The sequence below is a fragment of the Astatotilapia calliptera genome, chromosome 17 (genome assembly GCF_964374335.1).
Source record: "Astatotilapia calliptera chromosome 17, fAstCal68.1, whole genome shotgun sequence".
NCBI classification, from domain to species: Eukaryota; Metazoa; Chordata; class Actinopteri; order Cichliformes; family Cichlidae; genus Astatotilapia; species Astatotilapia calliptera.
This window is the reverse complement of record NC_137438.1, coordinates 20,470,845-20,497,687: the sequence shown is the minus strand read 5'-3', so window position 1 is coordinate 20,497,687 and position 26,843 is coordinate 20,470,845. Positions and strand designations below refer to the sequence as shown.

Sequence of the window (26,843 nt, the reverse complement as noted above, 5' to 3'; positions counted from 1 at the left end):
AATTATGTCAATGTAGAAGTGCTGTAAACTGAAGACTACCAGATGGCGACAGCTGCAAAAAGTCTGGGAAAATGACTTTCTGGCTGGACCTCTTTGAACACTCAGTTTATGAGATGCTTGCTTTGGGTAAATTCTTGTCACGTAGTACTCTACACCAGCCTTTTCTTATCACATCCAATTTCCTAGAACCAAGATGGTGATGGCAGAAATGCTTCAGAAGTTCAGAGATGAGCAGGTGATGTCACGATAGCTACAACCCCAGTGTACCGTTTGTACTCAGGACTGAAGCTGAGGGGGTATCTGTAACGAATGATTTCACAATAAAACTGTACCAAAGGTAGATTGTAATAGAGGGTCTGGGTAGATCAGCTTAAAGAGCCAGAAATAATTCACTTTATGCAAAGTCTGTTTGGAGACCCACACATGGATCCTAAGAAGCCGCTGATAATCTAATAGAACTCTTATCAAACCAGATCAGCTAGTGTTAATTTTCAGCATATTAGACATGCGTATTGTGTTGGGTTTCCAGATGAGCTGAAAGAAGGTGGAGTAAGACTTAACTTTACTGTTGTTGAGGGTTCATGTCATTTGGCACAGCTTGTAAGTTAACTGAATTTCTGGATGCAGTCTGGGTGTGGAGGTGTGGCCAGTCAATGTCTTTGCTGAGCTGTTTGTGGCCTGGAAACTAGAACTTTGTTATTGTTCTCTATTCATTTCATGAGCTGTGTGTTTAATAAGCATCTAATCAAACAAAATTTATTATAAAATACTGATTATTGCTTTTCAGAAATAATCGAACCATCAGGAAAATCAGCATCTCTAAAATGTAGCAACGCATAACACAGAAAAACAAAACCCAGTCAAAACGTGAAGGCAGGCAGAAATGGACCTTTTTATTTTTCCTCGGGCGATTAACAACAGTGGATTGTCCTGACCAGACCAGAATGAACCGGAATGAACTAGACTGGACCCAGTTTAACCGGATTAAACCAATGAAACCAGTAAGACAGTAAAAATCAACCCCATGCTGACTGGACTAAACCAGCAGAAATGAGTTTGAGGCAGCCAGACTGTGGACAACCAGCAGAACACTGTTACTTTGTTTTTTACACTGCAATACCACGGCAACAGCCACTATGGTCCAATCAGGTCTGGTCAGATGAGGCCTGATCCAATAATCCCTCCTCTTTCCACTCTCACTTCCTTCCTAAGAGGGGTCAATGGTGGATCTACTGAATCAGGAGGAAACAAAGATGCTGATTGGTCCACACACAGTAAAATCCCGCCCGCTGCTCATCTCCCCATAGCCTCCTATTGGTTGCCTACATCAATCAAAAAAGGAAGAAAGAAAAAAAAAAAAACCCAGAGCGAGCCCTTCTCCCATTGGTCACCACAGCTTAGGCGGAAAAGGCTGTTTCCCCCCCGCCCTTCCATTGGTCAGTTTCGATAACATGCCAACTGTCAGTCACTCAGCAGCGGCGAATCAGGTTGCAGTACAGTACCTGTGGAACTTTCAGGAATTACAAAAAAGAAAAGAGAAAAAAAACAAGAGAAGAATGAGGATGAACAAGGAGATCAACCAGTTAGATGACCTCGCTAGAAAAACAAAGAGGAAGTGGGAGGAGCTTCCAAGCCTTGTATGTAATTTTTTGTTTTTGTCCTATTTCTCCGTGTGTGAGCCGTCCATCCGTCCGTCCACTTCCTTTCTCTTCCAACAGCTGATTCAGTGCAATGCATCATGGAACGATCGATCGCTAGGAGAGGGTGTGTCACTACAATTGTGTGTGTGTGTGTGTGTGTGTGTGTGTGTGTGTGTGTGTGTGTGTGTGTGTGTGTGTGTGTGTGTGTGTGTGTTTGCGTCCTGTTGTCATGGAAACATGCTGCAGGGTTAGCGCTCCAGCAGCGGGTGGTGCCGTGTTGCATCGTGGGAACTTCTTTTTGTCCATGGGGTTTTTTAACTGGTATCCATGGACTCCATGTTGGCAGAGCTGGAGTCTCTCTGGATGGAGTCGAAGATAGCCGCCAGCTCCTGGTTAGATGAGATCTGAGACTGAAACTCTGACATCAGCGGTGACTTCTCGGCCTCGGGGATGGTGAGCAGTGCGACAACGGCTCGCATCGCAGACCGCTTCAGCTCGTCCTGCTTCTCGAACTCCTGCTTCACTGAGTTCGCCTTTACCTACAGAGACAGTGGAGACCGTTAAAAAAAAACAAAAAAACAACTAGGCAATCATAACTCCAGGGACATCAGTTAGTAAAATGCAACAGCACTCTGATGCCTCCTATAAATGAGTCGTCAAAACACAAAAGTCAGTCATGGTGTTCCTCAGGGTTCTGTGCTGGAGCTAATACTTTTTCCATTTTACAGTCATGGTCAGAGGTTTATACACACGCAACATGGGCATAAATCTCAGGGTAATTTTAGGCTTTTTGTTATTTTTTTTTAACTGTTCTTTTTGGGTGGAAGTATTGTATATCTTTGCATACACTTTTAATAAGTTTAAAAACAAGAATTGGGAGCACATGTTTGGATACATTTTGGATTTTTTTTCCTCATCCACACAGGGCCAAAACTAAATATACAAATACACCTCACTAACATTTGGTTAAATATACTTTAGCCAGATGCTTTTGGTAGACATCAACAAAGCATCTGGCATACTTCTGGATGGATATTTGACCACTCTTCTTGGTAGACTCAGTAGAGGTCATTTAAACTGGTTTTGACGACACAGACTAGACAAATTTTCAAAAGGTTTGAGAGATCAAGGTTTCGGTAAGGCCATTCCATAACCAGTTTTGAAGTGTTTGGGATCATTGCTGTGCTGAAACACCCAAGTATATCCAAGGTTCAACCATCTAGCTGTTGATCTGAGATAAATTTGAAAAATTTTAAAGCAGTTCTCCTCCATCATTACTCCATCTACTTTGTACAAAACAACAGCCAACTCCATGATGCTACCAATGTTCTATGTTTACTACAAACATACCTTGTTACTGAGGCCAAACAGCTCAATCTTTGTCTTCTCTAACCATAAAGCTTTTCTGCAGATGTCATTCTGTTCATACCAAGTTGACTGAATGTGTTGATTCTAGAGCAGGGAATTCTTTCTCAGTGTTCTAAAAGTGACCTCACTGTGGACAGCGATGGAGGTATTCCGGCAGTTTTTCCAATTCATGGCAGGCATGCCAGGCTCAAGCTTTGGTGGCTCGTGTCGTTCTTTGAACATCCAAACCAATTTCTTCTCATCTGAGGGTGATAGTGTGGGTCATCTTCCAGATGTTGGCAAAGTGGCAACAAATCTGAATAACTTGTAGTTACATACAGTTTTGTTAGAACTGATGAACTTAGAAATTGATGATGTTTAGAAATGGCCTCAGACCTTTCTGACTTTTCTAAATCTATAACTCTGCTTCATGGATCACAGAGTTACTTGGACTTTCCCACTGATCTGAGTATCATGAATCCAGTGCTGTCAAACAAATCATTTTTATGCTGGCAGTTATAGTCAATCATCATCACGCATGAGACGTGAAAACATCATAGAACCTTCAACACCATTTACAAAAAGATTTCAGTGAGATATATATATATATTTTTTTTAGAGATGGACTAATCCGATATTACGTATCGGTCCGATACTGACATAAATTACTGGATCGGATATCGGAGAGAAATAAAAAAACAAAAAAAACAAATGTAATCCGATCCATTAAATATCAAAAAAGCACCTCACAAAACTTGCGACATGGCGTAACTCAGCTCATAACCTTAGCACTTTGGAGCAGTGTGCTCACGTGATAGAGTGGCTGTGTGTATTTGTAGCCTTCCTACCAAACCAGCATTTCATCTCCGAGGAAGTTATCGCAGAGAGAAGTAAAGCAAGTGTGTAAGTTCATCTCTGAATGTCTGTAAAGCATTCCCACGTTAAGCTTAACAACCGATATATGGAGCGAGTGCCTCTTCTTGTAGCCACTTTAATCATGAAACTGCTTAATGATCAGCTGATCGGCTTTTCTGTTGCGAGTCCGTCTCTCTTCTTTGTTTTTGGCCCACTTTGCACCAGAAAGAGGAAACCAGCGGCTCAACAACAGCAGCACGTTTAAGCTTGATCAGCTGTTGTTAGAATTTATTTAATATTACTTTCTACACCAGGATCTTCTTCTACGTAGCTGACAGCTGGTAACTGTGCAGGGGCGGATCTAGCAAAGTTTAGCCAGGGGGGCCGATAGGGCATTAACAGGGAAAGGAGGGCACAAAGACATACTTTTCTTTCTTATTCTCATTTAAAATGTCTAGCTTTTAATAAATAATTGTCTGAATCTTACACCCAAAGTTTTAATCTTATGTAAAATATATAGAAGTCCATTACTGTATATAGTAACTATTAAGTCTAATATACCCTAGTAAGCTATAGTACTTTTTCCTTTGGGAAGGTACCATCTGTGCAGTCTGCAATTCTGTTGAAGAAAGATGTTGAATCTATTTAATTATTTTTGAAAATTGGTGAAAATTTAAATTAATTTCTGTGCATTTTTTTTTCTACACTGCATCAAATTAAAGTTGATTACGTCGATTCAGCATCATGAGGTGGAGGGTGGTTCCCTTTTTTTTTTTTTTTTTTTTTTTGCTGGAAGTTTGCAACCCTATTAGTTAGGTTGCTTAATATTTATGACGATGCTCAGTGGATCTGCGTTTGACTACTCCGCCCAGGCTGCACTGTCGAGCGCAGATCCACTGAGCGCAGCGCAAGCTAGTAAGACAGAAGCTAAGCTCGTTGCAACATGGGAAATTGAACCTCCCCCACCCTCATTCAGATCTGGCCTTTGGATCTATTTTGGTTTTCATGTGAAGCATAACCCTGAAGGTAAGCGCGTCATGGACAAAAGTAAACCAGTACGTTGGATGTGCCACGCAATGCTCAATTACATTGGTGGGAACTAGTGCGTTAGCGCAGTTAGCTCGTTAACGTGTTGGCCGTCCAGCCCCACGCACGGGGCGATCCGCGGTAACTCGTTAACGGAGATTTGCCGTGTTGTGGCGTTAACGTCATTTCAACGAGATTAACGCTGACAGCACTAGTGGAGACACAACGAATATGGCTGCACATTTACGCCGACATCATCCTAGTGCAAAGACAAGTGGAAGCAGACAAAAACAACAAGCATGCATGCTACAAACTTTACCAGAGTCATTTAGACAGCCGTTAGCACATGATTCTCCTTATGGAGACCTAATATGTTTAATATGCTGCTGAGAATATAGCCCAGAAGAAGCGTATAGTATAGCTTTTATTTTGGAAAGAGCCATTTCTCTGTAATAAACTCTCTTTTCCAAAGATGAGTGATTTCTCGATCAGATTTATTTTTTTTATTATTTTGTTTCAGCAACATTAAATTTAAAAACTGTACTTTTGAGTTAAAATATATATTTATAATTTTAATAAATGACAAATTAAAAAGCATGAACATTTTTGGCCTCCAGGAACACCATGAGGAATCTTGGTTATTTTTAACCAGGAAAAATCCTTAAAAGTCCACAATAAACAAATATGTTGGACACATTGGATCGAAACTGGTTTAAAAATACCTTTGTGGTACAGGTGGCCCTCAGTGGCTCCACTAGTCTGTCCAGTCTTTGAAGAACAGCACTGGGACACAGAGATGACAGTCTAGCCAGCATCAGGAAGGTCAGCATCTGCAAACACAGCAGCAGCTTCAGTATCTATGATTCAAATACCTTATGGTGTTTAAACATCATGATCTCAGATATACACAAATGACTCCTGGTTTTTCACTGGACCATAAATGAAGCCAGCCACTCATATTTGAGTTTTAATGGAAGGATTAAACCTGAATTTAATGAAAATGCTAAAGGTTAAAATACACTTATGGTTTGTAACTCCGTCCTCAGGATCCAGGCCCTGGGGCTCAGACACACCTTGATGTCGTAGTGGTCCTTCAGACCGTCCTCCACGTGGTTGAGGAAGGTGAAGATGTCGAGTCGGTCCAGGCAGCTGTCCAGCAGAGTGTACATACACTCGAACGCAGCCTTCCTAAGGTCCAGCCCATCATCCACCGTGTGTTTGAAGGGTCCCATCTCCACCTGCAGAGTAGTAGGACAGTAGTCAGACGCATGAACTTGCCCACTCCCAGCAATCGATTCCCCGCTGCAGGTGTCCTCACCTCTCGGATCAGCTCCTTCCGGACTTTGGTCTCGTTGTACAGCTGCGGTAGAACCGAGTCTAGCAGCTCGCGGATCAGACTGGGTTTATTGTGGGCGGCGGAGTTGAACGTTACCAAGGCAACACGCCGCACATTCAAGTCTGGATCCTCCAGCGTCTTCAGGAAATCACCTGAGGACAAAAACAGCCAATCAGAGGACAGACAGAGGGGGAAACTTTCATTTCTCACCAGAGTGTGACAAACTCTGACTTTAATGATAAAAACATCAACTTCAGACATTTTATAGTGTTTAATTAAGAAAATAAGGTCTTCTTGTCACATTTAGAGTTTACATAAAGAAGGAGAAAAAGCCCTGCATCTATAGCCTTTCACAGCTGATCAAATTTTTCTATCATAACTTGTGTTTATTACAACTGAATGGGCGTTTTTACCACAATATTACTAAATATGTGTTAATCAGCAAATTAAAACAAGAACCAAAAGCTGCCATCCCGAGAATAAAACAAAGACGAGAAGTCTGATAGATCATTTTCTAGTTTCACACACTGCTGAAAATTGTGTCTCCTGATTCTGCTCGCATCATCAGAGCGCCACCTTCACCTCGTCCAGCTGTGAGTATAGTGACTGTGATGACAATCAGCGTCTCCAAGTCTGAGATTAAAGATGGGTGGGGCGATTTCCACCCAGAGCGTCAACCTGAAGTATCTCATGTTCACAAGTGATGGAAAGCCAGCAGTAATGCTAGCATTTGTGGTTTTTCGAGTTTTCATTTAATCACAGACCCTTGCCTGTCACCGAAACAATGAAAACATGGATATGAGCAGCAGAAAAAAAATTCATCCCCTGTTCTTGCCAACCAATGTTTTGACGACACAGACTAGACAAAAATATCTGCAACTGCCACAGCTACCCCTCAGCCTCCTAGTAAACAGACCTCTGGCATCAATTGCAAAGTCACATTGTTCTGAAGTTATCGAATTCACAAGACTTTCAGAAAACGTGAGCCCTGACCTTGACCTTTAGGTCGAGGTCACCGGGATTCAAACTCGTCTGAGATTTTTAGCTGCTCCTGCTCACATTCACAAACTTCTATGTCCACACCGCCCAAACGAAACAACAACAACATGAAGCTTGTGGGTCCCGAGTTAAACGTTCCTGAATTTCAAGCAGACCAGAGACAGCAAATGACACCGCTGACTGTCATACGACAAGACAGTTGGTCAGGCAACACTAACCCATCACAGAGAAAAACAAGAGGAGCTCTGGGACAACAGTGTAAACAAAAACCAAAACCAAAAGAACCCAAAAGGGACCAAAGAAAGATAAATCATTTGGATTTGTGTGTGGGTTACCTATGCAGTTCTTCAGCAGTGGGTCAATGGGCTGCGGCTGGTCAGAGATGGTAAACTTCACAGCCGTTACCACAGAACTCCTGGCGTAAGACGAACCTGGAAACGTGCAGAAATCAATAAATCAGTGTTGATATTGATCAGCCTCATCGCCAGCAACGACCCATCTGATTGGCTAACCATATGGGTCACCTGAGAGCAGGTATCCTTTGAGGCGGGGCAGCAACGTCTCGGGGTCAATCAGCGTCAGTTTGCCCAAACACTCGGCTACCACGTTCCTGGTTCCCTCCTCCTGACACTCGCAGTGTTTGAGCAGCAGTGACCAAACAGACTCCACGTAGGGCTTCAGCCCGGAGACGGATGCCGAGCCTGCAAACAAACAAACAATGTTAAAACCAAACACACGCACACACACACAGGAAATGTGATGTGTTTTTCCTCACTGATGATCTCTTTGAGCGAGTGAAGCAGCAGGTACTGCCTCTTGGAGGAGGAGATCTCCTGCAGGACGAAGGGCAGGTACTCTGGCAGGTTCCCCACTGCTATGCTGCCCAACGCGTACGAGGCCGCCGATTTCACCTGCGACACAGAGAGCAGGTGGCTTAATCTCCACCGAAACAACAGCACAGGTGAACAACCGCAGGAAAGCTCATTGCTTCCTTTGAACACATCACGTCAAAGATTAGCATCTTTTCCATCATCTTTATTTAGTCAGTAAAATCCTTCTTAAAATTTTTTTATGGAACTTTTTCATTTTATTCAGATAGAACAGTGCAGGAAGGGCAGCAGAGCTGGGGGATGTCACATCTGGATTCAGAGTGTAGACAGGTGTACTTACCTCTTCACTGGAGGAGGAGAAAGCATCCAGGATGACAGTCTTGAGCTCTGGTTGGCCGCTGAGGTCCACGTGGTGTCCAACCTCACCCAATGAGAGCAAAGCGAGGAGCCTGATGGAGTCTGTGGAACGGCTGTTCTTCACATCCTGTGAGGAACACAAGGTCTCTGAATCTCGTGGCTCTTACTGTTCGCTGTTCATCGGAAGGCAGTGAAAACCTTTAAAAACAGCTCAATTAACCTGCAGAGAGGTGAACGCTGCTCACTCTGACTCACCTGGATGAACTGTCCCACCACGGCGGGCCCCTCAGTGGGACAGGCTCTGGTCAGAGCAGCGACGCACTTGGCAATGGAGCAGTATGCTTGTTTGTGCGGCAGGGCGGCGCTCTGGGAGTAAACGGGGCCAGTGAGCATCCTAAGCAGGTCCATGTAGCCCAGGCCGGGAGTGTCGGTGGCCACGAGCGCCTAAGCGGGAAGTCACATGGTTAATATGCATATTCACGCCCACCATACACGCCGAAGGGTAAGCGGAGCTGGAAGTACCTGGTAGAAGTCGAGCATAGCAGAAAGCGCGCCTCCTTGCAGCAGTGGGGATCGAACCAGCGCAATAAGCTGCTGGAGGATGTTCCCTCCGCTCAGCTGACCCAGTGAGGATGGGTGAGTCACTGCCAACGTGGACAGGAAGCTCAGCGCCATCTGAGACACGTGCATGTCGCTCTCAGAGATCAGAGGAGGCAGCTCGGCCAGGACAGCATCTACCATGACCGGAGTCACCGCAGAGCTGAAGCACAGGATGAGAGGGTGAGGGTGGTGGACAGGGTGGAGCTGAGGTTTGGTGGGTGGGGCTTACTGGTGTGTGTGTGTTACCTGTAGTTTCTGAGCAGGATGTCCAGAGCGGCCAGCGTGCAGAGCTTCAGGGCACGCTGGTTCTTCCGGAGGAAGGAGGCGAGGATAGGAACGGCGTCGGGAAGAACGGGCCTCAGGTCGATTTTCAGTGGTGAGCCGGCAATCAGCGTCAGAGCTGTGTGCACACACACACATCAAACACTAACAGCTCCAGCCCGGTGAACAATATCCAACACTTCATTTTGATATGGAAGCAGAAAAGAGACAAGCTTCCTTTTGAGACACAACTGGTGTGTGGGCGGGGCTTACCTTTCACCGTTGTCAGCCTTGTGATCTCATTCTTGAGGCGTTCTAAGAAGATCAGCAGCGTTCCCGGAAGCTCAGCAGGCAGATGGTCACCTGTACCAGAAAAAAGGAAGACATTAAACCGAGGAAAGCTCTGTGACATCACATCATGTGACTGGGAAGTGTGTGCATTACCTAGGTTACAGATGATCTGCCCCATACAGGAAATGGCTCGCTCTTTCACCTCCTGGTCAATGTCGGCGGCCTTCAGGCGCTTGATGGTGCAGGTGAACAGGTCGTTAATGTAAGGGGAGGGATCGAAGCTGTCGCTGGCTTCTGATTGGCTGTCCAGTGGTCGGATAACCTGGTGGAGACACAGAACAGGATGGAGGATAAAAATCAGCTATGACATTAGAAACAGAAAGGAGGAGGTTGTGAGTTTGACTCCCACCTTTACAAGCTGTTGAGTAACGAGCAGAGCCTCAGAGGTGATCTTGTAAAAGGGGTCTCCCACGCATGACACCACGGGCGGGACAAGGGCAGGGACATGGGCATGGAAGGCGTGAGCGGGGTGTGTGACCATGATGACGTGGAGGCAGGCTAGAGCGTCGATCTTCAGGTTTGAGCTGCTCGACTTGTCGTTCAGAGAGAAAATGATACCTGCAGCGCGCACACACGCGCACACACACGCGCACACACACACACACACACACACACACACACACACACACACACACACACACACACACACACACACACACACAATTACCTCACTGCTATCAAGACACACAGCTCCAAAGCGCTCCAAAGAGTAATCCCAGCAAAAACAGAAACATCAAACATTCCAAGAGCCTATACAAAACGTTTTGGAGCCGTAACCTAACCCCAGCAGAAAAGCCAGCCATTCTGACATCTGACTAAGATGCTGTTTTGTGGGTGTGTTCCTGAGTCCTCCCTGAAATCTGTTTTTGGGGGGGGGCTTACAGTTTTATGGCACCAACTCTGCACGACTGGGCCACAGAATTATGTAAAGAACTACAAAAATACTGGTGAAAAATATTTGTATCTGTGTATAGTGACTGTATTGGAGTGGAGTGGACCATCACCTCACTACCTGGATCCTGGACTACCTCACCGACCGACCACAGTATGTGAGGACTCAGGGCTGTGTGTCGGACAGGGTCGTCTGCAGTACGGGGGCCCCACAGGGAACGGTTCTGGCTCCGTTCCTCTTCACCATCTACACTGCAGACTTCTCCCACAATTCCACCCAGTGCTTCCTGCAGAAGTTCTCTGATGACTCTGCAATAGTCGGCCTCATCACTGATGGGGACGACAAGGAGTACAGAGGACTGACTCAAGACTTTGTGGACTGGTGCCAGCTGAACTACCTCCAGATCAACGCCAGTAAAACCAAGGAGCTGGTGGTAGACTTCCGCAGGCACAAGCATTCTCCACTGCAACCACTGAACATCCAGGGTATGGACATTGAGGCTGTGGACAGCTACAGGTACCTTGGTGTTCATCTGAACAACAGACTGGACTGGACTCATAACTCAGACGCCCTCTACAGGAAAGGGCAGAGCAGGCTGTACCTGCTGCGGAGACTCAGGTCGTTTGGGGTGGAGGGCCCACTCCTGAAGACCTTCTATGACTCTGTGGTGGCTTCTGCTATCTTTTATGGTGTGGTCTGCTGGGGCGGCAGCATCTCTGCTGGGGACAGGAAGAGACTGAACAGGGTGATCCGAAGGGCCAGCTCTGTTCTAGGATGCCCTCTGGACCCAGTGGAGGTGGTGAGTGACAGGAGAATGGCGGCTAAGCTGTCATCCCTGTTGGACAACATCTCCCACCCCATGCAGCAGACTGTGACAGCACTGAGCAGCTCCTTCAGTGGGAGACTGCGGCACCCACGGTGTGGGACGGAGAGATTTCGCAGGTCTTTCCTCCCCACTGCTGTCAGACTCCACAACAAAGACTTTAACTGAACAAACACACACATCCACACATGTGCAATAATACTAAGTGCAATAATCTTTTCTGGCATCGTTGTATTTTTACTCAGTTGTATATAGCATTCGTATTCTATTTTTATCTTATTGTATATTTTTATTCTATTTTATTCTACTGTATATAGTATATTATTTTATTCTATTCTGTACAGCTGTGTACTGTATTTATTCTTATTGTATTCTAATTTTTGCCTCATAACTTTTGCACTGTCCACTTCCTGCTGTGACAAAACAAATTTCCCACGTGTGGGACTAATAAAGGTTATCTTATCTTATCTTATCTTATTCTATCATATCTAGATTATTCTTGACCTGCGGCAGCGTCACCTGGTATGAGGACCGGGATGTGCTGAGTCAGGGCGCCCAGGAGGACATTCACCAGCTCGGTCAGCATGTTGAAGCAGCACTGACGGGTTTTCACGCTTTTCTCCTTTAGCTGTTTGTGCAGAGCTTTCACAATCATGGGGACCTGTGGAGGGCGACAGATGTTACCAGAGAATCACAGGAGACCACCGCAGGTACTTCCTGCTGCTTGCGGTCAGCCTTGCAGGATGCTGAGGGTTTCCTGTCGCCGTGAGAACCAAAGATATGCTCCTAAAAGCTGTGCAGCACTGACATCTACTGTAGGAAATCTGAACTACAGCCAGAGACCAGTGAGAAACTGTGCTGAGAGAAAACTTTACACCCATTTCTCATATAGAGTGAGCACTGATTGGTTGCAAGGAGGTGATAACTTTTATCTCCTGTATCTAAATAACCTACTCCTTAACTTAATCTAATATCTCATACTTTATACATCTCTAATATCTCTTTATTTCATTAATTAAAAAAAAAATTCTGCTTCTGCGTGGCGAGCATAAAGAGAAAAGAGCTCTGTCCACAGCAGGAGCATACCTGGCTCTGCAGCATCGTCAGCGGCGTGTCTCCTTGCTCCATGGCGTCTGGATCAGCCAACCAGCTCTGAGCTGGTCTGGTCTGTTTGAGCAGCGACAAGTAGGCGTGGAAAACATCCGCCTTTACATTCTCCTCCCTCTCCTGCACGCGCATACACACAGAGGCAGGTCAGACATAAAGGTCATCGTTACACATCTCAGAGATAGAAGCCGATCGAACGACGCTACCTTGAAGCGACAGACGAGCGCAGGAGACACGGTGCGGTAGAATTCCGGGAGCATCTCATGACGAGTCGAGACGACAGCATCTAAACACTTCGCCGCCGCCCTTCGAACCTTCCAACTCATGTCGTCATCATCACTGTACTCATCGTCGCTGCCTGGAAAGGAAATGAAGAGATGGCGTCACCGATTAATGTTCAAACGCTTAATTTGGATGTAAATGAGTGGGCAGTGTCATGTGATTTCAAAGCACCAATCAGCTGAGCCTTTAACAGTTTAACATAAACTGGAGGTGTCTTACTTCAGCAGCGATAGCCAGAGACAGGGTTTCAGTACCTTGATAGTCTTCGTCGTTCTGCTCAGCATCCATGGCGTTGTCATCCTCATCTTCATCATCAAAGTTGTAGTTGGGGTCGTAGGTCAGGTAGCGCAGGCAGATGGAGATGACGGTGGGGACGTGTGGGTAAACTTCTTTGGGACACCTGGAAAGAATAAAAGCAGTGAGCACACGAGGCACCGCCGCCACAGATTCTTCGGTCTGAGACGGTTTTACCTCCTGACGAAGGACTCGAAGGCCTGGATGCAGTACTCTCTGAGCTCGTCATCGTCCACGTTACAGAACTTCACCACTAGAGGGATGATCTTCTCCAGGTACTCACCTGTTAAAGAGAGACCAGAGGTCAGAGGTCAGGGAGGATTCATCTCTAAATCAGAGACATGACTGTGTGGAGGCCGGGCGTCTCACCGATCCTGTGTCCAGCCTGTCTGCTGATGGCGGCCGTGCACTGGATGTATGTCCTGGTGGTCGACATGTTGTCATTCCTCCCCAGCTCGGCGAGGAGGTGCTCGATCAGGTCGATGAATACCAGATTTCCGCAGGACATAACCAGGTGGCCCAGAGCCATGATGGTCCTCTGAAACGCCCAAAGCACAACAGGTAAGGACACAAACAGCTTCCTGAAAGCTCAAAAACACAAAAGTCAAAGCGGTTGGACAGACCTTTCTGACGGCCAGCCGGGGGGAGGTGAGCTGAGGCAGAAGGCAGCTGAGGATGGAGGGGTGGAAATTCACCAGCAGACCCCCCTGTCTGCAAACAAAGACACGGAGAAGAACTCAAAACTTCACCCATCCCCACCAGCGCCATCCATCGGCGACCGCCTAACTACGTACCTGCAGAGCATGTCGGCCATGATGTCAAGTGCCTCCAGCTGCACAGATACGTCTTCCTGTTTGGCGATAGCGCTCGTCAAACGACCCGTTATCTTCTTACAGACGCTGGCCGCTAAAGCCGAGCCTGAGACGGAGGCAGGAGGAGAAAAGATGAATCTTCACATTTTCACAGCAAAACCATCTGAAGATTCATGAAATCACTGGATGCTGAAAATTTTCACATTTTACAGATCAAAACTCGCTCGCTCAGAAGTGATACTGAATGAAATATGTGCTGTTATGAGATCAGTACTAGTCAAATATTTTACCACTGGAGGCCGGCGGTAGCTCTCCAATGACTGTTTTGAGTCCAATGGAGGAAATATCTCTGAGCTGCTCTTTGTCTGAAAGCATGTTGGTGCACAGAGTGTCCACGATCGTCTCCACCTGGTACTCCTTCACCTTACTGACCAGAGGGCCCAGGCTGAAACAAACACACCCACAGTCACACACATGGACACGATCAAACAGGAAATAGGAAATTAAAACTTAAAATCAAATAAATTACCATTTGACAGCCAAGTTCTGAACTTCTCCATTCTTGTCTTCCAACAGTTTGAGAATCATCCTCACCACCTGTTCATCAGTGTCAACCAAAAGTTCAATAAATTATCAATAAATTATAACCATTCATTAGACAGACACCAGGTGAAGCAGTGCGAGGTCATACACACGGACCTTCCTCTCGCTGTCGTCGTCCAGCTTGATCGAGTCTTTCTGAAGCTCCGTCATCAGGTCGTTAGTTGCCATAAATCTGGAAAATAGCAAACAAACAAATGAATAAAGCGAGTCGAAGTGTGCGGTGATTAAACGCACAGATGGGCGAGTCATTAGTACAACATCTGCTTCAGACAGAGCTGAAGTCTTAGCTTTCCTCCTGAAAATCTCAGAAAAAAAGAATTGATTTTAATTTGAGTTTTTAAAGCTTGGAGTAAAACATCCAACAGGAGGCGCTGAAGAGACCAGGAAATGGAAAGTACTAAAAGGGAAAAGGACATGACAAAACGGGCAACAAAGAAGGACTTATTTGTTCTGCTAGAAGATCAGATCATGAACTCTGAAAAAATTGCATATTTAAGACTCATCAGTCCATGTTCTTCCCAAAGTGTTTTCACGTCAGTTTATTCTCCAGCTGTCCTAATGAAACGGTTCATTTTTACACCAAAACCCCGTTAGGTCGAGCTCATTACAGCAGGATTTCAAACAAGCAAGTAGACGATATAAAATAAAAATAAAAAAAAAACCTCGCTCCTCTCACACTGAGAGGATCAGTAGAGGATTCAGCACCTGGTGTTTTTTTTTTGTTTGTGTGTCAGAGCAGTGAAACGACCCCCTGCACGTTTCTCACCAAACTCTCGGACTTCCCGTCTGTGACGTCATCCAACACGACCGGTTTGGCAGTGGGTCACTGATGTCACACTGACCTCCACAACCTGAAGTCTGACTGCTGTTGGGTGTCAGGATGAAGCCCTCGGACCTGACGCTGGTGCAGGACAGTTGAGAGATCAACCTTCAGAGTATTTAAGTTTTAGTCTTTTAGCTCCTCAAATGTGCATCAGCCAAAGTCCTGAGTGCTTCATTCAGACATGCCGACCTCTGCTAAAAGAGCTTTTATAAAAACCAACGAAGCAAACTGAAAATAAATGAAATTATGTAAGACCCTCTCTTTTGTCTGAGCTGCGTCTCTCTAAAGCGAGCTTGGTAAAAATAATCTGGAGGATGACAAACGAGCCGTTTTAGGACACTTTTATTAACTTCTTTAAATGGATCCGTTTTTGCTGCAGATCCAAATCCTTTAATGCAGAATCAAAGGTGCTGTCAGTCCACCGAGGTTCACATATATAGAGCCCAATACAGAGGATTGAAGCTGCCAACATCAGAGAGAAAGAAATGTATAAACTGCGTTTTTCTTTGTACTAATGCACATATTTAATACATGTTTTATTTTGTTTATTTTACCTAATAAGCCAAGTACTAAATTCTCAGAGAAAGTCAGATAATATGCAAAAATAAAGGCATAAAATGTAATGAATTAAAAGCATATATATAAAATTAAAGAAACCCTGAGATGTACAGGGCAAAATGTAAAAAAATATTCAAAATATGTACCATCAGTAAATAAATTTTAATAAAAGAGGCAATAAACCTATTATAAATATACACAGTGATGTCAAAAAATATATTATTGACAAAATAATGAATTCAAATTTCACAAATTACGCTGAATTTATTATTGGCATTAATAAAGAAAAATGTGACACAAAGTATAATGAATAAAATCCACATTTAATTTACTCTCGGATTTCTTTACTTTGTCATTAATTTAAAAAAATAGAATTGCTTATTTAACTAACAATGAATAACTTAAGGAATTTTTAAAAATTAGTAAATAAAGATCAATAAAACTATGGAATAGAATCTACCAACTGTGGGCATTCATTCATTTATAAATTGAAATCTTCGCCATTTCATTCATAACCAGTTAATTATAAATCTAATCATTGTCTGCTTTTTTGTGCATTTAATTCTGCATTCTTTCCCACCTTAAAAATGTTTCATTATATCTTTTTAATACATTTACTTTCTTTTTAATTATGAAAATAAGGAGTGGGTCATTCATAGAGTATCAGTGTGCAAACTTTAGCATTAAAACAGAAAAATAAGTCTAACAATTATTATATTAATGAATAAATCTGAGAAATAAACAATAAACACATTTTAAAATGTAATGAAAAATTAAATACCATTAAATGTTATATTTACATGAATGTATTTTATAGATTATGCCTATGTTTATCTTCCATATAACAGTACTGGGGCACTGAATATTAGTATATTCTTTTTGGCATTCTGTGAATTTTATTTCATTTTTGGGCAATTTCAGACATCTGCACCAAGCACCTCATGCTCCATACGTTTATAAAATAACTAATATGTAGTTCCTGTCTCACAGAAGCCGTGTGGAAACGCTCAGATCAGGCCTAAAAGTGGGTCAATTTTTACCCAACAGGAGGCAAAACTGACAGCTTTTCATGATATCGAGGATTCCTAGTTCTGAGAGGGCGGCCGAAGCGATGAAGCTGATTATCTGTGCTGCCAGCTTGTGATCGTCCCCGAGCAGCTGACACAAAGAGGGCCAGGCTGCTCTGAATTTCAAGCTAAATATGAGCTTCTTTTTACTGGTCAAAGAGTCTGATCCAAGCCACTCTGTACCTCTTTATGCAACATTCCTCACAAACACATCAACATGGCTCAAAGTACGACCACCACAAAAAACCAACACAATCAAGCAAAAACATACCGAGGGAAATAAAGACCGCACAGATAAAACTAAAGTAGTATTTATGTTTAAAATTATCTTAGTATTCTAATTTTGCTAGGATCCTTTTTTTTATTTTCTGCCACGTACTTCTTTCTCCAGTGGCAAAGTTTTACGTTAACAGGCATCAGACTGCTCTTGGAAGTGAAGCCCCGCCCAACTGATGCTTATGAATGTCGTTCAATGGTGGCTTAAAGGGCGAGGAGCTAAAACAGCTCATTTTAGACCAAGGATGGCTGAACATGAGTTAAATGTGGCTTATTTTGAACTATGAATCATGCAAAGCTGCGCTTGCACAGTCTAAGAACAAAAACGTGGAGACCTGGGATCGACAACTCTTTTCTTTCCTGTTCCTGAACAGCTGATCAGTTACTTCAATCAGCTCTCAATATGTTTACCCTGAGTTAATGAAAGAAAGCCATCATCAATGGAGCTCCAACACTATAATTCACCATGGTAACAGGTAACTAAAGAGCAGATGAGCAGGGCTATGAAGACGTTTTAGTGCTGACCGTGATATTCAAACAGGAGGGAAGAAGAGAGTGATTTTAATCAGCTCTGTTCACTCTGTCATCATCACTGACTGAATGAAACTTGATAACCGCACTTTAACTTATAGATGATGCAGTAATCCTAATTTGATTAGATTTTTAAATCTAATTATCCATTTAAAATGTTGTTTGGCATCATTTAATCACTGAATCTCAATCGATGAACACACGTAATGAGTTTACAATCAGACTGTGTGCAGCTGCTTCCAAAAACTCACTTTTAACTTTTAAATAAATTTAGTTCAGTTTCATCTTTGCATCTCCAAAATTCCAGTCGTGGCAGATGTTTTTCCATCAGTGTGATCAGTTACAACACAGATTAGTTTGATTTAACCACTGTTTCTCAGTAACGTACAGTAAACGTTAGTACTGACAGTCTGACGGCTGTGTTACTGCCCACAGTCTCGGAGGCAGAAAGATGAGACTACAGTTTATTCTGAGCTGATTATAAATCAGTGATGTAGTCGCAGAATCTGCCCTCATATATTGACGATTGACTGACCTTAAAAGCGCTTGTGTAAAGTAAAAACACACTTAACACCTAAACTGGGATTTCAGTGTGTGTAAAATTGTCTGTAGATGGATTCATTCCAATCTTCGGCGGCGACTTCATGAATGAGGAAATGAAACTGAGTGTCAGTCAGCTGGTTCAGGTGCAGTAAGAAGGGAGGAGCCAGAGAACAGTTTTAGTTCACAGAGTCTGTTACCATGGTAACTGGCACAGAGTTTAAGTTTACTGTGAACCAGAAAACCCAGTTTCCCCCTGAGCTCAGGATTAACAAACTCCTGGCGCAGGGCCTGATGACGTTCTTCTTCCTGTCAAATCAGTTTATAAGCTCAGTTTTGAACGCTCCAACATAAATAAATCATTGCATATTTGTGTTCGTCTGGCGCTAACGGACCTCCTGTCAGACGCTTCATCTGCCTTCACTATTTGCTAGACGATATCAGCTGCAGATGATCAATACAAACTGTGTCACTTCAGTCTGCCTGTTAATAAACTCATTAATCTGAAGCCTCAGTTCAGGCTGCGACTGCAGCATTTCAATTTCACCTGCTGATTATACTGAAGATGAATCGATTAAACATTATGAAAAACAGCAACAGAAAACAGCAAGAAGGCCTTTTGTGAACTCCCCTTTGTTTTTCAGATACTGTCATTTATATATGTAGGTTTTATCCCCGAGTTCCTGTGGTTAAAACCCCTATGGTGGGGTGGGGGGTGAGGGATGCAGTTGGTAATCAGTTAAAAAGCAGCAACTGCTTTTTCTGTCATCCTGAAAATGACAAAGAGGAAGAACAGGTTGACCAAGAGTTTCCCTTGTTGGCTTCACACTTATTTTCTACAAAGAGCATGCTCCGTCACCATCATCTCAGCTTACACCAGGGCTCGCAAAATTTCAAAGTCCCTGGTAGCCCTTCGGGCAGGGACTCTTCAGTGTTAAGTAGCCCGAATAAAAAAAGAGCAATTTTTTGATTGATGTTTTGTTTCCATTACAATATTATAATGTATAATATTGTAACGGAAACAAAACATTAATCAAAAAACTGTTGAAACACAAATTATAACATTGTCTAAAAATTACAACTCAATCAACTCAAATACTTGGTTCTAATTGAACAGAAATTTCTATGAACTTGTAAGAACTGTGTAGGACATGAATCAGTCTGTGTCAGATCCTGAATTTGAAATTTCCACTGAAGTCACGGGTAAGAGGCAAATGGAACCAAGATCGAGGCCATTTGCTTTTTGAAGTTTGCAAAGACTGCTAAATTGTGCCAGTGGTAGTTCACTCTTTGCAACATAGTACGCTGTTCTAAACAGATTTTTCAGGTTTCTTTTTAGTATGTTATTTGCAATTGGTGTTTGTTCTGGGAAAGATATTGCAGACTGAGCAATAATGCATTTCTTGCATTTGTCATGGGTTCTAATGGGGGCCTGCCTTAAAATGACTGGTCCCAGTAACAAAGGCGCTTGTCGACTCAGAAATCGAGAGAAAACCAACAACACACCCGGCAGAACATTATGTTATTTACACGGGTGCACATAAGTGGTCCGCATGTGCGCATTCACTGTCAAAATAAAAGACGCGCACCAGATAAGAAGTTGCAACGCGCGTTTGCGTCCATATAAAAAGCACTGTTTTTGTGCGCTAGAGTGGGATTTTCACGGCACATTCCGCACCACATCTCTGTGCGTTCATCATTTGTTTGAAGCCAGCTCACCTCCTGCAACCACTTTTCCGAGAATACGCGCTTCTTTTGTGGTTCGGACTCCTTCTGACATTTCTTTGGAGGTGGAGGAACATCACAGTAATTGCTTAAAGGAGCTTCTTCGACATCTTTAAGAGTTCTAAACAAATGTCTGTCCTCCTGAAAATCTTATGTACGCAAACACGCGTTGCAACTTCTTATCTTGTGCGCGTTTTTTATTTTGACAGCGAATGCGCACCTGCGGACCACTTATGTGCAGCCCTGGTTATATAGCTCGTCATATTGCAGCCACAGAAATTATTTTGTCCATGAAACCATAAAGCTGCACTTTCTTTTTGCCTTATAGTCTGATTTGTCATAACTTTTCCGTTTTGCGGTAAGCTTTTCTTTGGCTGTCACTTCTTCACCCTGACCTGTCTTATTTGGCTCAGCAGAACTAAAATATATATCCTGCTGCTTTTACACACGTACTCACATAACTCAGCGATTCTCTGCGCGATCAACCTCTCATATGTTTAAGCTGCGGGAGATTTCACTTGTCATGTTTGCATAGTAAGCTAACGATTGATAAGACGATGTCAGAGGAATTGGTGCACAAATTATCATCACTCACAGATCAGTGCTGTCGCTCTCTATACACAGTTCGTGCGATTGCAAAGTGAAAGCAAAAAACAAGCGCAAATTCAAACGCGATTTCAATATGTCACATATTGACAGTGGCTCATCGATGCCAATGACATAATTACCCAGCAATAAACAACCTCTACAACTAGTTTCTTTCTCCATAGCGACTTTATGGAGAGTGATGGAGTTTCTATACAGCTGGGTGGGTGCTATGATGGTACCAATAGTGAACTTTATTTAATTCATAAGGTTAATTATTAGAGTTGCCAACCGTCCCGGAATCGTCTCGTATTCAGAGAAAATATTACGCGTTTCGTATTGAGGTGAAAAGGAACACAGTTTGTCCGGTACTTCAGCTACAATGAAAAAGACACAAAGCTGGAGTTTTTCTGTGTCTTTATGCTGCACAGCTGTTTCTTCTTCTCTCATTCTCGCCCCCTGGTTGTTATATCAATCATGAAACTGATCAATGATCAGCTTTTCTCTCTTGTTTATCGCCCACTTTGCACCAGAAAAAGGAAACCAGTGGAGGTCGCGCTAAACAACAGCAGCACGTTTAAGCTTGATCAGCTGTTGTTAGAATTTATTTGATATTAATTTCTAGTATCAGCTGATGTTTTCTGGAGCCACAGCTGTAAAAGCTGCTGGTCATGATGTTGGTTTGGACATGTGGTGAGAGGGAAACATGAAGATGAAACCAGGAGATGTCCTTACTGAATCATCAGAGCTGAACAGGTGATGGAGAAACAGGTTTACCTTTTAGGTGACATGAATGAGTTGAAGTAGAGCTGGGCAATAGAACGATAATGATATGTATCACGATATAACTTTTACTCGATAGAGAAATTAAGCTATCGCGATAGACCTCGCCGCTCTTGTCCTCAAAAAAAAAAAAAAAAAGTCAGCCAATCCAAATTAAGTAGCGCAGAGCTGAACCAATCACAGCCGCAGCGTCACGTCGCGTGACTTGTTACGTACAGCACAAGTGCCACGCCGCACGTGTGTTTGTTTGGGAAGCAACCAGCGGGTAATGGAGCCAGCGGGTAATGGAGGAAATGAGTGTGCCGACTAGAAAAATCAACCGAGCGTGACCGAAGAGAAAACAGATGATGGTTCCAATGCCGGAGAGATTGTCAAACGGAAGAGCCATAGAAGTTCCTTAGTGTGAAGGTATTTCGGCTATTTCAAGTCTGACAAAAAACAGAGTAGCGTGCACTGTAAATTGTGCCGAAAGCAAGTCTGGAAATACAATAAACTGGTGCATGCGTCACACTGTGCGCCACGTTATTGTTTCGTTGAAATGAATTTCTACAATACTGTTAATTCTACTGTCTGCAGTGTTTAAATGCTTACATATACACACAGTTACTGTCCGTCCACACATACGACTCGGGTCTGCTTCTATGCCCCAGCTTTGTTTACTTTTTCCCACCGAGGCTTCTAGACTTCTGATTGGCCAACATTTCTGCACGGTTAGGAATCTAGCGCCACCTGCTGCTTTGGCATGTTCATAGCAGCGTTTTCCTTCATTTCTGCCTTTATGTGTGGACGGGATTATTTTTTAAAACGAAAACGGAAAATCTCCGTTTTCAAAAATACCCGTGTACGTGTGGACGTAGCCTCAGTCTCTGACTGGAAGCGCTAATTCATCATTCGGCTTTTGTCAGACTAAAGTAACTGTTAAAACTGTTTGAAAAGCTCAGCTATACAACAAGGAGAGATTGAGAATTTCCTTTTAGTTCTCAGTTTATTTGATATTGACAAAAGTTAGTCAGTTTTGTCTGTTCTTCTGTAAAACAAACTAAGATTTCTTTTTAGAATTAATATTTTGTTTCTAAGTGGAATTGACAATTTAGTAGTCTGTTTTGTTTGTTCTATTTTGAAACTTAAACGCTTTAGCGGCTGCCTTGTGTGTAGTTTGCAATATTTGCCTTTATTTATCTGAAAAAGTCTCATGTTCCTTAAGTACATCTACCCTGTTGAACTTATTATGGGAAATAAATATTTAAATAAAAACAAGCTGCTGATTATTTCACATTTTACTTGTGAGCAACGGCACATTTAAATCTTACAAATATAGTTATTTGGCTTATATCGTGATAGATATCGTTATCGCCTGAAATGAAAAAAACATATCGTGATATGAAAAAATCTCATATCGCCCAGCTCTAAGTTGAAGCAAAGTTATGAGCAGTTTCTGAGAAACAAATAACACCAGGATCCTTTTCTAAGCAGCTGACAGCTGGTAACTGTGCAGGGGCAGGTCTAGCAAAGTTTTGCCAGGGGGCTAGGTAGGGCATTAACAGGGGAAGGGGGGCACCAAGAAATATTTTTCTTTGTTATGTCATTTAAAAACTTTGAATACATAATTATCTGAATCTTACAACAAAAGTGGTCATCTGACTAAATGTATAGAAATCCATTATCTTTCATAGTAATTTTTTTCAGGGTCCCATCATAATTTCTTCAGAAATAAGTACTGTATATGATGCCAGTATTTTCCAACATTTTCTAGATACTGTACTAGTACTTTGTGTAAAATACCATCAAAAAGTCAATTAAGCTTTATTCTTTCTCACCTGTCTCTCTGTCTCCTTTCACTTTTTAAAGGTTGTCATGTTAGAAAAAATATCTTGCCCTGCCATGCTGTTTATTGATGTGGTAAATGAATAGTTTATGAAAATATCTCTAAATCTGTCATTTATTATTTTTAATATTCAGTAATGGTCATGTCTCACCTCTAGTCTTCTCTGTCTTAATTTCAGGTTTCCACCATGTGTTGTAGATAGTTCAGGAGGTTAACTCAACCAAGCAGTCTTTGGGTTTCTGTACTGTTTAGAATGCCAGCATAGGGAGGATGGTGTATATGTATCAATCTAATAAACTTTAAGTTCATTAGATTGATACATATATGCCAACAAGATAGTGTATATCACTGTGACAACAGCGTTTGTTTTCATTCAAAGGCTTTATGGTTTTTCCTATAATACCTGGTGGGCGAACCCTTTTGTCTCTGTAAATGTAGTGATTAGGAGCAATTTTGTTCTCTTGTGCTGGCCCTTCTGGGCTTTTGGTGCCGGGCTGATATTTTGTCCCAGTCCAGCCCTGTTTAAATCCCATTAAATTCAATTAAGGGTTAAAGTGTGCATTATTGGCTTCTATTACAGTAGCTGTCTGAACTAGACCTCTGGATTGGAGCGTTTGTGCATTTTTTTAAAAACATTTTTAATGAAATTATTTGACTAATAATATGGCTGTTGTGTAGTTAATCATACTAACAGACTATCCAAGAAGTCTGAGCCCCAGTTTAGGTTAAAGACGAACCTAAATCGAAGATTTAATTTGGATTTTAATTACCAGGTATGCTGACCCTGTACAGTGTACTGATGCAGCTTCCATGTTTCTGAATATGGTCTCTTCTTACTCCAACAAAAACAAAAACTCAGTCCAGTAGCCAAAAGGTGCTGCCACTCTAGCTGCAACTATCTTTTAAATACACTATGTATAGTGCTGGTTGCTGCCCCACAGCAGGCTTCTAAAAGCTGACCCCTCAGGAGGACAGTAGTATTTCATATTCTACTCTTGACTTAGTTCAATATCAAAGAAAGCAGCTTCCCAGAAGCTCTGTTACCTACTGTTCAAACTGTCTGAAACAAGCCAGGTTTGTGTGAAACCAGACATTTTCTGACTAACAGAAATTGTTCCTATTTGTTTCCTATCTGAAACAAGCCACTTACTGTCTAAAAACAACTACCTTCTGTCTGAAACAAGTCGTTTGTCTACTTTCCTTCCAGAAAGTAGCCAATTTTCTGTATGAAACAAGCTGTTTTGATGGAGCTACAGCAGCTTATTTCAGGGAGGATGAACTGCAAGGCTGTACCGAGGCCCAGTGAGAGACAAAGCTGGCTTATTTTGAACTGTGACTCACGCAAAGCTGCTCTGACGAGAGTTTTAAAACAAATCAACCACAGAAATGGGATCAGAATAAGACACCTTTAACGCTGACAGAGTCTATGTGAGTGCAAGGCTAAAGCTCCGACCTTCTCCGTCTGTTTACCGGCGTCACCACACCCCCGTTAGCTGGAGCGACACTTTGACGTTAAACCCGCCCGTTTCCCGGGAGAAATCCCACTAGCGGGGGGCTACCTTCACATTTGAATCTACATCACAGAGCGCCGTCACTCATGCTAAGCCAGCCTGCGAATTGACAGAAGTTGGTGCTAGCCCGCTAGCCTGCAGGCTAGCTGCTAATGCTAGCAGCTAACCGCGGATATGACGATGATCAGACAGGTGGCATGCTAGCTGTTAGCCTGAGAGCGGCAGGCCCGCCGCAGCAAAGCGCCGCTTTCAGTGCGAAATAACAACACTCCGATGCGATAAACAACAACTGACGGTCAGATCCCTCCACCCGGGCGTTGTTTTACCTGAAATCCTTGTCGCTGGAGGTCATTTTCTCCAGCAGGTTGGAGATGTGGTACGAGGCGCTCGCCATGTTGGTGCCGTTAGCCTCCTACTAGCAGAGTGCGCTCGGTGAGGATGTTCCGGCTGCGGGCTCTGGTGTCTCTGGCTGGCTGTGTGACCGCCCTGCTCGGATGATTTCAGGGGTAGAGAGTGTGTTTCTGTTCTTCTTCCACCTTTCTCTTCAGCTACAGCGACTGTCGCATCCCGGGGCTACCAGTTTGGTGTGTTTGAATGGAGCTCCCGTTCTCTCCGCAGAGGGGCGGGGTTAGCGGCGCTGGACGATGTGGGGTCGAAGGTCACAGTTTGACCAATTTTTCTGTCAAGTTTGTCTTTCTAAACCCTCATAAAAGGTCATTTTACCCCAAGTAAAATGAAAATCTGCATAAAACACTCACCCGAGTCCAAAGTGTGAATTAAAACGATTCACTGAAAGTCTTTAAATCATAAATTCGACATTTTATCCTTTTTTCCTTCTTTTTCCTTTTTTTTTGACTGGGGTCAAAAAGAATCAGATTAAGAGGTTTTATTATCACGTGGACAGTAAAATTAAGTAGTGATACATAAAATATAGTTTAAAAAATAGTTAAATAGAGGCCAGCTTAAAAAACAGTGAGGCAGTAATAGAATGATAGCAGCAAGAGTGAATGGGAGAGGTTCACAAGATGTTAGTGTGACCTTCTCTGATTGATGGTTTGGACATGTGGAGAGGAGGGATAGTTGCTGTATTAGATAAAGGATGTTGAAGATGGAGCTGCCAGGCAGGAGGAACAGGCAAGAAGATGTCAGCTTAAAAAAAAACGGACTTGGAGAGATAAGATTAATGATTGCACTGAGGAGGTGACAGTCAGTCATCAGGGATAATGTCCAGTGTTGATAGGAAGGCAACTTTTAATTTCTCTTGGAGATACTTCCTGTCCTGAACAGAGGGGCTTCGATGCCACCCCATAACTGAACTGATGATGATGCATTCAACTGCACATCTGTAGAAACTGTTGACGATTTTGGTCCACCAATCTGTAAAGATCTGGGAACTGAGGAGAACACTTTTGGAACTTTTGGGAGAGCAATATTGTCCCATGGACCAGATGTTGCACTAAAACCTGCGTATACCTTTTAGCATTGGTGATGTATTTCCAAATGTGAAAGCTGCTAATTCCATTGACAGTAATACACCCCAATACGATCAGAAATGCAGGCTTTGAACTGAGCGCTGATAACGAGCTTGGTGGCCCCTCTTCCATTTAGCATCTGTGTTTTCCAAAAAGAATTTAAAACTCTGATTTGTCTGACCTCAGCCTGAAGATCACAGGCAACCAATATTGCGCACAGAGATTCCTCCAGAATCTTTCAGTTATTTAGCGTAGATGATGAGAAATTCAAAGTTAAATTTGATTTATAACATTTGTTTTTCCATTTTAATGAAGCCTTAGGGAAGATTTAAAAAAAAGATAAAGATACTAAATGATTATTTAAAACACAGCCTCAGTCATTGAACTCATACATCAGAAATAAAAGACACAAAGGATAAAATGATTTTTTTTTATCTTCTAATTCTAACTTTCTGCATAAAAGTTAAACAGAATCACATATGAAATTTAAAAACAAAACAAAAAACGTCCCCCATCAGGACATAAAAGTTGCCTCCTTCAGTCATTCTGCTCTGCCCTATATATTTAAGATGTAATTTCACACTCGATTCCATGAAATCCTCTCACGGCCCCTCAGATTTACCCACTGTCGCTGCAGAGGGACTCAAAACTGCAGGCTGCAAACATCTGGACTAAACTGTGTTCTTGAATCCAGCAGTTTTACAAGCAGTGTTCAATGCTGTGATTCACCTG

At 43.0% G+C, this 26,843-nt stretch overlaps 1 protein-coding gene across 2 annotated transcripts; it reads right to left on the bottom strand.

The window, feature by feature from the left end:
* Positions 1-868: 868 nt before the first annotated feature.
* On the bottom strand, positions 869-25,757 carry cand1 (cullin-associated and neddylation-dissociated 1). 2 transcript variants are annotated; one of them, XM_026146945.2, is made up of 26 exons: positions 24,966-25,757; positions 14,512-14,587; positions 14,342-14,409; positions 14,103-14,257; positions 13,795-13,918; positions 13,624-13,711; positions 13,370-13,538; positions 13,178-13,283; positions 12,961-13,106; positions 12,631-12,782; positions 12,404-12,544; positions 11,822-11,978; positions 9,952-10,160; positions 9,696-9,864; positions 9,525-9,614; positions 9,237-9,390; positions 8,913-9,150; positions 8,646-8,834; positions 8,374-8,517; positions 7,979-8,114; positions 7,728-7,904; positions 7,539-7,634; positions 6,187-6,356; positions 5,942-6,106; positions 5,591-5,698; positions 869-2,179 (listed from the first exon to the last, which is right to left on the bottom strand). In XM_026146945.2, exons 1-26 carry the CDS (start codon positions 25,031-25,033, stop codon positions 1,955-1,957), a joined length of 3,720 nt encoding a protein of 1,239 aa, XP_026002730.2. In that variant the 5' UTR covers positions 25,034-25,757; the 3' UTR covers positions 869-1,954. The 2 variants fall into 2 exon arrangements, with proteins under 2 accessions (XP_026002730.2, XP_026002731.2); XM_026146946.2 differs by having other exon boundaries at positions 11,837-11,978.
* Between the last annotated feature and the right edge of the window lie 1,086 nt (positions 25,758-26,843).